The sequence below is a fragment of the Hemicordylus capensis genome, chromosome 5 (assembly GCF_027244095.1).
Source record: "Hemicordylus capensis ecotype Gifberg chromosome 5, rHemCap1.1.pri, whole genome shotgun sequence".
In the NCBI taxonomy this organism is placed as follows: Eukaryota; Metazoa; Chordata; class Lepidosauria; order Squamata; family Cordylidae; genus Hemicordylus; species Hemicordylus capensis.
In genome coordinates, this window is record NC_069661.1 from 225,355,723 (window position 1) to 225,368,248 (window position 12,526).

Below are 12,526 nucleotides of genomic sequence, written 5' to 3' on the forward strand. Positions count from 1 at the left end.
TAAAATTTAACATGAAAATCTCTGGGAGAAAAGGGAAGTTTGTATGCAGAAAAAATTATACAAGCCAAGGCAAAATTTAGTGTGCTAGAACAATCAAAACTGCATTTTTTCCTGGGTTAGGTAGAAGCTGTACAGCTGATTGCTGATGGTAAAGCTCCTCGTATACCTCAGTCTGAAGAAGGGGCAACTTATGAAGGCATCCAGAAGAAAGAAAATGCAAAGGTATGACTGCAGTTTGTGTTGTAATGTGCTGAGAGATACAAATGTCACTTGTAATTTTACCACTAACTTTAATCCATGCAGAATCTAATCCAGAAATAATCCAGAATCTAATTCACAAATTGCAGAACTCAAAGCAATGTGCAAGTTAAATAAGAACACCACACTATATAAGAAATCTATGAAGTTATTATTTTAGAAACTCAAAGGAATCTCAGGGTCTTTCCTTATGTAGACATCTTCCAACAAGAGCAGAACTTGCTATTTATTTTTCCCATACACTGAGAAGCTTCATAAGGGTCTTGACTATAAAAGCGACATATTTTTTCCACAATCGATTCATTTATTCATGCTGTATGTATCATAAATTCTGCAAACGAGTATTGTAATTTTATTCTAACAGAATATTGGATGCTATGTTACTGTGACATCATAAAAAAATCTGCACAAATCAGTGCAAACAAGATTTCACTGCTCTTTGAATTCAGTCCCAATTGCTTTATGTTAATGAACAGGGAGAGTATTACCATGCAGTCTTGTGCGGGTTACTCTTATGCAAGTTACAATAATTGAGTTCCAATGTATTCAAAAGGGTTTACTCCCTTAAATGTGTGTATAGGATTGCAGCCTCAGACCACGGTTTTTGTGTTGTGTTGTGTTGTTGATGTTACTTTTGTGTTACTGTGTGAATTTCAAGGAAGGATACCAATACTCTGGTCATAGCTGTCTGTTATAATTAGAAACTTAATGTTCTGCTTGTCATCTCCAATGCAGAATTGATTTATGTAGAACAGCTGCTCTTTAATTTGGCTCAGCCTGTGCAAATGAATCAATTCTTCTTCATGGAATATCTTTTTTTTTTAATTAGAAGAAAGGCTTTTCCAATACCTTATAATGACACACCTATCATAACATACCTGTTGCAATAATATGTGGTCACAGAATTATTCAATACCACCACCAACATAGCTAAATCTGTATTGGTTCTTCAAGAAATTATTTGACTTTCACACTGTGATATATAAGATTACCTTTATGTAATTTCTGTATCCTGTTTTGTAAACTACCATTTACAAAATGGCTTGGCAGGATCATATTGAAAACGTAAATAAAAGGTCCAGCCAGTTGCTGCACAAAGCTACCAGCAAGGAGAGCAGTCTTTTCTAGCTTGTGCAAACCTCCTACAATGGGAAAACACAGCTACTTTTTTGCAGTACACATGCAACATTGTAGCACTATAATGCAAAGATAAATTTTTTTTAAAAGGCATCAGCAATGTGAATGGCACCTTGCTGTCAGCGCAGGGAACTGCGGTATCACAACACAGGAAGTACGGAAGCACACTTAGCAGATACTTAGTGTCACTGTTGTAGGGTGTGATCTGGAAATGCCATAATCTCTTACTCTTTCAATGGTAATTTAGGGAAATCTAATGGTAATCCAAAGGCAAATCAAGGGAAAACAAGATTCATCTAGTTTTACCTTGAGTTACCTTTGAAGTACCAGATAGTTATTCCTGTGATCTATGATATTGCCTCTACAGCATGCTGTTTATGGATGCGTCTTCCTCCTGGGTTCATAGCAGCCATCACAACTTTGGGTTTATCCCAAGTGGTCTCTGGACTGACGCATGATGCAGGTCACGTGCTCGATCTGGTCTTTTGCTCTGACTAGGGTGGTGTCCCGTGGGTGGGGACCCCTGTTGTCTCCCCACTGTCATGGATGGATCACCATCTGGTTTAGGTAAGACTTGCAACCACAACCCACCTCTGTAAGGGTGAAGGACCCATTAGGTTGGTCCTCCTGAGATGGTTATTGGATCCAATAGGATTCCAAGAAGCCTTGGAAGGGTTTCAAGATGGCTCTGCTAGTGATTCTGTCGATGCTCTGGTGCAAACATGGAATAATGAACTTACTAGAGCGGTAGACATAATCGCATCTAAGCGTCCTCTCCGACCTGCTTTAAAGTCTTCCCCGTGGTATTCAGACAAACTGCAGGAGCTGAAGTGGTGAGGTAGATGACTAGAGTGCAAGTGGAGGAAGTCTTGCCATGAATCTGATAGATTGCAACACAGAGCTCATTTGAGGATCTATGCTTGGGCAGTGCAGACAGCAAAGAAGTGGTTCTTCTCTGCCCGCATTGCTTCTGCAAATTCATATCCAGCTGAGTTGTCTAGGGTTGTGAGGGGGCTAGTTCATGCCCCCTCTGCCTTGAATTTGAATTTGGAACCATCTATCACTTGCTGTGATGTTTTAAACAACTTTTTTGCAGATAAAATATCTTGGATTCACACTGAATTAGACTCCACAGTTACTGCAGAGTCTATTGTAGAGGTGCTCAGCAACTCCTCTTGTAGGATTGAATTGGATCATTTTCAGTTTGTTAGTTCTGAGGATGTGGACAAACTGCTTTGGACTGTACGCCCCACCACCTGCTCTCTTGACCCTTGCCCAACTTGGCTTATTTCACCTGATAGTCATATTATCAGAGAGGGTCTGGTAAATATCATAAATGCTTTGCTGAGGGAAGGCAGGATGCCTCCTTTTCTTAAGGAGGCTATTATTAGACCTTATTTGAAGAAACCTGCTTTGGATCCCTTAGAGTTGGCTAATTACAGACCTGTCTCTAATCTTCCTTGGTTGGGCAAGGTGATTGAGTGATTGGTTGCTTCTCAGCTCCAGGCAGTTTTGGATGACACAGCTTATTTAGATCCTTTCCAGACTGGCTTTCAGGTGGGCTATGAAGTTGAGACTGCCTTGGTCAGCCTGATGGATGATCTCCAATTGGCGATCGACAGAGGAAGTGTGACTGCTGATCCTCTTGGATCTCTTGGAGGCTTTTGATACCATTGACCATGGCATCCTTCTAGGTCGCTTGAAGGAGGTGGGATTGAGTGGCACTGTTTTACAATGGTTCCGTTCCTACCTCTCTGGCAGATTCCAGATGGTGTTGCTTGGAGACTATTGCTCTGAAAAGAGAGCTGAAGTGTGGGTTTCCACAAGGCTCCATACTGTCTCCAATGCTTTTTAACATCTACATGAAACCACTAGAAGAGATTGTCAGGAAGTTTGGTCTGGGATGCTATCAATATGCTGATGACACCTAGATCAATTTCTCTATACCAACTTCATCAGGAAATGGCATGACCCCTCTAAGTGCCTGCCTGGAGGTGATATTGGGCTGGATGAGGGATAACAGACTGAAGTTGAATCTAAACAAGACAGAGGTACTGTCTGTAGGGGGTCGGGATCCGAAAGATGGTTTAGATCTGTCTGTTCTGGATGTGGTTACACTCCCCCTAAAAGATCAAGTTCATAGTCTGGGAGTAGTTTCTCAGGTTGAGGCTGTGGCCAGGAGTGCTTTTTATCAGCTTTGGCTGATACACCAGATACGTCCATTCTTGGAGACTAGTGACCTTAAAATGGTGGTACATGTGCTGGTAATCTCTAGGCTTGACTACTGTAGTGTACTCTACGTGGGGCTGCCTTTGTATGTAGTTTGGAAGCTACAGTTAGTACAGAATACGGCAGCCAGACTGGTCTCTGGGTTTACCCAAAGGGACCATATAACACCAATTCTAAAAGAACTGCACTGGCTGCCGATAGGTTTCTGAACAAAATACAAAGTTCTAGTTATTACCTATAAGGCCCTTAATGGCTTAGGTCCAGGGTATTTAAGAGAGCGCCTTCTCTGTCGTGAATCCTGTTGCCTATTAAGATCATCTGGAGAGGTCCAATTATGGTTGCCTCAAACCCGTTTGGTGGCAACTTGCGCCCGGCCTTTTCTGTGGCTGCCCCGGGGCTTTGGAACGTGCTCCCTGCTGAAATAAGAGCATCTCCTTTTCTGTTTGCTTTTAGGAGGACCCTGAAGATGTACCTGTTTTCCCAGGCCTTCAACAAAGATTTGATTTTTAAATTTTAATGTGTTTTTATCTATGATTTTTATCTTTTTATGAATTTTAAATGTGTTATATTTTATGTTTTAATTCTGTACACCGCCTAGAAATTTTTATACTAGGCGGTGTATAAATTTAATAAATAATAATAAATAAATAATGAGGAGGATTCATAGCTCCCTAATCAGTGACTGGTTAACAAAAGTCTCAAAGGATCTGACAGTGTGAACTCTTATGTCAATAGAAAAAAGATCAGCTCATAACTGTTGATTTCCTAGATTTCTTGGGATCAACCAGCAGAAGCTCTGCACAACTGGATCAGAGGGCATGATAAAGTACCTGGAGCTTGGGCAATGATTGATGGCCAGGTAGGTACTGTGAATTACAAATATGTTCTATTTTCCGTCAGTAGTAATGGTCCAGTTCAGTCAATAATCACCATGGTTTAGATTGTCACGAACCGGCTGTGATGAGCCTCATACTTGCTCACGCTCCCTCCCCTCTCCTACTCTGTATGCAAGAGGAGAGTAAAATATTTTGCTTTCACTAAGAACAAACCACAGTTGCTTGATACATACCAACTCGGGGTTTATTAACTAGCTGCAGTTAGAACAACCAGGATATCAATGCATGGTGAACTTGGACCAGTCACCTAGAGCAGGGTTTCTCAACCTTGGGCCCCCAGATGTTGTTGGACTACAACTCCCATCATCCTCAGCCACAATGTCTGGGGATGATGGGAGTTGTAGACCAACAACATCTGAGGGCCCAAGGTTAAGAAACCCTGACCTAGGGCATTCTCAGATGGGCCTTTTCGCTCGCATCACCACTGGAATGGAGGGTGTACGTTCACATATTGGCCAGATTTATCCTGAAGTCCATGCAACATATCAGAAGACACTCCACACATGATTTGGGGTTTTCCCCATGCATATTGGAGCCTAGCCCGATTTATGTCCAGGGTAAAAAAAATCCACTCTTTGTTTCAGAGTATCCTATATGCCCTGAACTTGCAGTAAACTCTTGGACAAAGCCTGTTGTCTGAGAAAGCTCCTGGGAGCTCTCCACACAGCAGGCTTTGCTGTGAACTCAAAGCTATCCCAAAAACCCGATGCAAAAAGTGGATTTTTTAACCCCAGATATAAATCAGGCTGCACTCTAACACGCAGTGAAAAACCCAAATTGTGTGTGAAGTTCTCCCCGATAGTTCGCAGGGGCTTCAGGGTAAATATGCCCAATATGTGGTCCCCCTCCATTCCAGAGGAGATGCGAACTAAAGGCCCTGTGTGAAAAACTTCCTGGTCTCACCAGGCTGTTGTCCAATAAAACTGAGGGGAGAGACAACTATGTATGCTGTCCACAGCTTCTTGGGGGAAGAGTAGTATCCAACGTAATAATAAGTCCAGTCAAAATAAAGTACATTGATATTCAGAAATATAACAGTTTTTAAAAGGGTTTTGGCCAGGCATAATTTTGCCATTTTAGCTTATATTTAAATTTACAGTTCCTACCTTCCTTCCTCTTTCACAGATGATTACTTTCTATGGGTCATCCCTACTTGATGGTTCAGCACCTCCAGGTGAAGAATTAGCAATTGAAGGTGCTTCAAAACCTGGTCTCGTAACTAAGAATGGGCTGGTTCTTTTTGGCAATGATGGAAAGATGGTAAGCTCAAGACTAAATTATAGAAATAGCAATAGATAACCCAAAAACATCAGGAGAAAACTTACATTTCTATATGAATTCTGTGCTATGCAAAACCAATATTAACCTTATGATGGCACTGCAAACAGACATGTTGGTGCAAATTTTTAGAATGAGATACTAATGATGATACTAATTCTTGTTTCTAGCCATTTTCTTCTTACTCCTAGCTACTCATATCTCTATTCTTTTCCCCCCTAGTTGCTGATAAAAAATCTACAGTTTGAAGATGGAAGAATGATTCCAGCATCTAAATATTTTTCCACTGATGAGATATCTGTGTTAGAACTTACTGAAGATGAGAAAAATATGGCAGAAGATATTAAGGTAGTTCCATAAACCATTCCTATGGTTTGAGAGTAAAACACAAAGAAGTCCAGAAACAACAATTGGTACAGAATGCCTCAACCAGACTGGTCTCTGGGACAACCCGAAGGGACCATTATAACACCAATTTTAAAAGAACTGCACCGGCTGCCAATACGTTTCTGCACAAAATTCAAAGTGCTGGTTGTTACCTATAAAGCCTTCAATGGCTTGGGTCCAGAGAGTGCCTTCTTTGTCATGAACCCTTTTCTCTATTGAGATCATCTGGTTTTGGTTGCCACCGGCTCCTTTGGTGGTGACTCTGGACCTGGCCTTCTCTGTGGCTGCCCCGGGGCTTTGGAATATGCTCCCTGTCAAAATAAGAGCATCTCCATCTGTTTGCTTTTAGGAAGACCCCCAAGATTCACCTGTTTTCTCATGCTTTAGCTGAAATTAATTTTAAACTGTTTGTATTTCATGGAATTTTTTTAACTTTTTAATCCTGTGAAATTAATTGTTTTTACTCTGTTTTATACAGTATTTGTTTTTAATTTGTGTACACTGGCTAGAGGTACACATATCAGACGGTCTATAAATATGATAGACTGATTGATTGATTGATTTGAAGGCACAAGGATAATTCTTAATTCAAATGCTTCTGTATTAGATTATAAAGGATTCAACCCCTTGTACACACACATAGCATGGTGGGGCTTCTCCTAAATCATATTGCAGTCCCTCCAACCACCATGCCTGCTTTGAATCTAGCATGATACTAGGCTGAGCATGCAGCAATGGGCCCAGCCATGCCTGGTAAATTGAGATTTCTTCTTATTCATGTGCATCCATGCAATCCACTGCTTGTTACTCCCAGCAGCCACATCTGGATCCATATAAAAGAGGTATGGTCGGAACTTGACTTACCAGGAATGGCTGAGCCTATTTGCAGGCCTGTTGAGAAGTATATTGTGAGACTTGATTTATTTATTGGAAAATGTATACTATTCTAAAATGGAAGTGGCCCAAGTTGCTTACACGCAAAAATCAATTAAACAATAAAAATGGGAATCAATTGGTAATAAAAGCAGATAGAAATTAAGAGGAGCAAATAACAAAATATTACAAACAAAACAACAGCAAACTGCAGATAAGTTAAAAGCTTATGGGAAGAGTCTTCAGACAGCAGCAGGATACTGACAAGGTGAGAGACAAACTTTCCAGAGCAGGGAGTTCCACATTCGGGGTGCCACCACAGAACAGGCCCTCTCACGCCTCCCCACTCAGCATACCTCAGAAGGGGAGGGAACACACAGAAGAGCCTTATCAGGTGACCCAATTAAAAGATGTTGAATTCTAAGAATTGTACCTTGGAACGAACTAGCCTTATTGGTAGATGTATTTCTTTATGTCATTCTCTCAGATATTTTCCCTATCTTGCAGTCCATTTGGAAGGGAATTTTGAGCAATGTGGCTATCATTGAGGACTCCACTGACTTCTTTAAATCTGGAGCTTCTTCTATGGATGTTGTTAGGTAAGTCAATTAAGGGTCAAATCAGGGACACTGAAAGCAGAGCTGAGGTTCAGGCCAGCATCACAAGTAGGCCAAAGGGTGGGGAGTGGAGTCACCACCAAAGGCCTTTCCCTCTGAGGTTCTGGTGGGATGCTAAGGGTCCACGCACCACTGGTACAGATTGCAAACAGAGAACTTCTGGCCTAATCTTTGCTGCACTGTAGTGCCACATTTTCCAGCCCAGCAGGCGATCAGATGACCCAACCAACCAATAGAATCCCATCTGGCTTATATTATTGCTGGCTTTTGCCTAGCTCCTCAGTCTGAGCAAACCATCACTTCAAGTACAGAAGTGCTCTTGGGTTATGCGAATCCCTGTTTATAGCTCAAATGAACCAGCGGTTTGTCTCCCATGTTTTGTATGCACAAGACCCCAGGTTCAGTCCCCAGCATCTTCAGGAGCTTTTTCAGATGACAACTTGACCGTAACTTTACTTTGGGAGGGAGGGTGTGCATTCACATATTGGCCAGTTTTACCCCGAAGTCTGTGCAAGACTTCAGGGTATTTCAGAAAACACTTTCAGATATTTCCCTTCACCCTTGATTCAGGTTTCTCCCTCTGTATTGGAACCTAGCCTGGTTTATATCCAGGGTAAAAGAAAAAATCCTCTTTGCATTGGAGTAGCCGTTATGCCCTGAACTCAAAGTGAAGCCTCACAGTAAAGCCTGCTGTCTGAAAAGCCTCCTGGTAAGACTGGGGAAGAGCCCTGATTGGAACCCTGAGCAGTTGATGCCAGTCAATATAGATAATACTAAGCTAGACGGACTACTGCTTTGATTCTGTATGAGACAACTTCCTATATATCAACCTGTCTCCAGGATGCCAGCTCTGACACCTCCATTTCAAACAGTACTGTTTGAAAATGCTTACTGAAGCACATTCGAAGCCATCAGTGACTTTAAACAACTACCTGGGGGGAGGTCTGGAAGATTGGCATGGAGCAGATAACCAATGTAACCCTTCCTTTCCATCAGCTTTCTACCTCGCTACCTCAGCTGCCTTTGGCCCAGTGAGAGAAAAGATACATGCACTTGTTTCTTCCCCTCGTTTAGAACTAACTAACACAACTTGTAAGAGGTTGATTTGGTGGTGGAGATCCATTGAAGAGGAAAGGGTTGAAATGTCTTCTCCCCCTGCCCCACTCTCCCACTGGGGACTGCAGCCAGGAAGCAGTTTTATATTTTAAAAAGAAAACATTGTGTGGAAGATATTGCAGAGTTATCCTCTATAAGTAATTGAACAAGAAGCCAACCTTAGCTGAGAAACAAGAGTTTAATATTTATTACTAACTAAACAAGAAAAATAAAGACCTCAGGAAGGAACTTATTACAGAATTTCAGAAAGCTGTTAGAAGAGACAAGGAGCAGTATTACAATGGCATCTGTAAAGACCTTGAGGATGGAAATAGACATGGAAAAACAAGGAAAGTTTTCCAAAAGATCTCTGAACTCAGAAGGAAGTTCCAACCTTGAACTGGTATGTTAAGGGATGCCAAAGGACAGATAGTAATTGATTCAGAGAACATCAAACAGAGATGGAAGGACTATACTGAAAATCTGTACAGCAGGGACATCAACATCCAAGATACTCTAGAAGATATTCCCTACTTGCAAGAACCACTAGTACAGGAAGATGGTTAGATCAGCACTCTGGTTATTACCAAGTTGGAGGGCTACAGGAATTGATGGAATAGCTGCAGAAATATGGCAGGCAACAGAAGAAGAGTCAGTCAAGGCTCTAACCAAACTATGCCAGCAAATTTGGAGAACAACACAGTGGCCAACAGATTGGAAGAGGTCAGTCTACATACCCATACCAAAGAAAGGAGACATAACAGATTGCATAAACCATCGCACAATATCCTTAATTTCACATGCTAGCAAAATAATGCTCAGGCTCATCCAATGGAGATTGGATGGATTGGATAGAGCTCTGCATGGAAAGGGAAATGCCGAATGTTCAAGCTGGTTTCAGAAAAGGCCGAGGAACAAGAGATGTCATTGCTGATGCATGCTGGATAACTGAGAAAACCAAAGAATACCAGAAAGAAGTCAGTATGTGCTTTATTGACTACAGAAAAGCCTTCAGTTGTGTCGACCATGTCAAGCTGTGGAATATCCTTAGGAAAATTGATGTCCCAGAACATCTCATTGTTCTCATGAGAAACCTATACACAGGACAGGAAGCTAGTCACAGTCCAAACAGAACATGATGAAACAGACTGGTTCCAGATCGGCAAAGGAGTAAGGCAAGGCTGTATACTTTCTCCTCATTTATTCAGTTTATATGCTGAACATATACTGAGAGAAGGTGGATTGGAAGAAGAGGAGCGTGGTTTTAAAGCTGAAGGAAGAAACATCAATAACTTACGCTACGCTGATGACACCACTCTGAGAATGTGGATGATCTGCAGGCTCTAGTAATGAAAGTCAAGCAGCACAGTGAAAAAATTGGACTCCAACTAAATTTAAAGACAAGAGGTACAACTACCAGCCTCAGAATTGATAATGAAGACATTAAAGTGGTGGATAGCTTCTGCCTTTTAGGATCGACCATCAACAGTAAAGGATCCAGCAGTCAAGAAATATGCCTCAGACTAGCACTTAGTAGGGTTGCAATGAAGTCCTTGGAGAGGATATTTAGATGCCGTGACGTGTCTACACCTACAAAGATTAGAATCGTTCAGACAATGGTTTTTCCTGTGACACTCTATGGATGCAAAAGCTGGACTTTGAAGAAGCAAGATAGAAAAAGTATTGACACTTTCGAACTTTGGTGCTGGAGAAGACTTTTGAGGATACCATAGACAGCCAGGAAAACAAACAAATGGATCATAGAACAAATCAATCCAGAATTTTCACTTGCGGCACAAATGGCCAGGCTCAGACTATCATACTTAGGACACATTATGTGAAGATCCAACTCCCTTGAGAAGTCCATAACGCTGGGAAAAGTTGAAGGAAAGAGAAGAGGACGGCCAGCAGCAAGGTGGATGGACTCGATTACGACAGCAATGAATTCACCACTGAGAGACCTGAAAGGCCAAGTTGAAGACAGATCATCCTGGAGAGACTCTATGTATGTGGTCGCTAAGAGTTGACACCGACTTGATGGCACTTAATCAATCAATCAATCAATCAATCAATAAACAGACTAACAGTCTCTTATGCAAAGAGAGGGAGAACTCTCAATTTGAATTCAGGACAGCAAGTGAGGAGCAGACAGACAAACCTTGACTCCACTTCCAAGCCAGTACATAGATACATTCAAATAGAGAAGCATGCCCTGAGACAATGTCCATAGCAAATCGCAATTAACATCATTAGAGAACATGCTCTACAGCCTTCAGGACATTGTATTCTCTATTAAACCCCAACAACCTGAGAAGAGTGAATGCAAAAATGCAAACATATTCACAAAAAATATTATTATCACTTTTAATTATTTCACCATTCTGACCAATGTTTTCACCTTTTCTATTTTTTGTTTACATTGAAGGATGATTGAAGAGATCAAGCAAAAATGTGGTGGGCTCGAGCTGCAGAATGAAGTTGTTTATATGGCCCCTAAGTTTGGAAACTTTATCCAAATGGTTGTCAGGAAATACAGGGGAGAAGACAAGGAAGAAGAATTAGTCATTGACTATGTATGCTGCTTTTTGTTTCACTTTTATGGGATGCTAGCAAAATGTCATTATTGTGATAGGCGAGACATGCACAGAGGGAGGTATTTTATATTGCAAGGACCCTAGGGGAGGCAACATGTGACTTTATGCAGGCAGAGGCACCTTGCACTGCCTTCAGGATCCCTGTCAGCAAGGCTAAAGCAGAATGTGTTCAGGCAAAACCCCAGACTGAACAGGAAGCTTTTATAAGCCTGAAGCGCCTGTGGCCAGGCTGGGTGAAAAACTCTAGCACCCAGGAACTCTGCCTTACCTATGAAAATGCTCCAGTCTGCAGGAGCAGCCTATTTACAGTGCCCCAAGTTTCTGCTGCTAGCTCCAGCAGCTTTTAAACTGCATGTTCTTGTTCCAAACCTTTGTTTGTTACGCTTGTGTTTTCCTACAGAAAGGTGATGTTTGCATATGTTGCTCACTGAACAAACAGAAACTTGTAATTTGTTTTGCTGTAAGGTTTCAAAAGATGTCAACCATATGACTGTGAAGATGCCTTATCAGTGTTTTATCAATGGGCAGTTTATTGATGCTGAAGATGGAAAAACATATGACTCTATAAATCCAACAGATGGATCCGTGAGTAAACCCATGTAGTGTACATTGTCTTATTCAGAATCCTTCATAACTGGATTATACACAGTGATAACACTGTAATACAGGAGTGGTTAACATGAGACTCTCCAGCTGTTGTTCAACTACAACTCCCATCACCCCCTATTTATTGCAGCTGGGGATGATGGGAGTTGTAATCCAAACACAGCTTCAGGTTGGCCATCCTTGCTACAATAGTTAATATGCAAGGAACGGTTCCACCTCACCCCATCCCACCCCGCATCATCCCAGCACAGACTGTTTTGATGGTCTGGACTGAAAATCTAGTGATATGCTTCCATAGGTAACAATGACCAATGAACTGCTTCTTTTTAGGCAGACAAAAGTAGTTCATATCAATACTGTACATAAGAGGAATGCATTTCAATAGCAAGGTTGTGCCTCAGTTGCCAGAAGCCTTGCAGGGAGGAAGACACTTTTAACATCTGCTTCCCAGAGACAGCTTCTGCCCAGTGATGAGAGTTTGTGTTGCTGCCATCTGCTGTTGTCAGCCTGTGTGCCCCCTAACTTGTGGGGCTGTGGCTGCTGCCCTGTGGGTGAG

At 41.7% G+C, this 12,526-nt stretch overlaps 1 protein-coding gene across 1 annotated transcript in view; it reads left to right on the forward strand.

Annotated features, from left to right (window-relative positions):
• Positions 1-12,526, forward strand: part of ALDH1L2 (aldehyde dehydrogenase 1 family member L2) — a 44,836-nt gene that overhangs the window by 13,954 nt on the left and 18,356 nt on the right. The window contains exons 5-11 of the mRNA XM_053254088.1: positions 121-222; positions 4,394-4,483; positions 5,646-5,780; positions 6,021-6,146; positions 7,566-7,657; positions 11,196-11,343; positions 11,830-11,949. Of these exons, the coding sequence (XP_053110063.1) occupies positions 121-222; positions 4,394-4,483; positions 5,646-5,780; positions 6,021-6,146; positions 7,566-7,657; positions 11,196-11,343; positions 11,830-11,949 (813 nt within the window). The remainder of the gene's footprint in view (positions 1-120; positions 223-4,393; positions 4,484-5,645; positions 5,781-6,020; positions 6,147-7,565; positions 7,658-11,195; positions 11,344-11,829; positions 11,950-12,526) is intronic.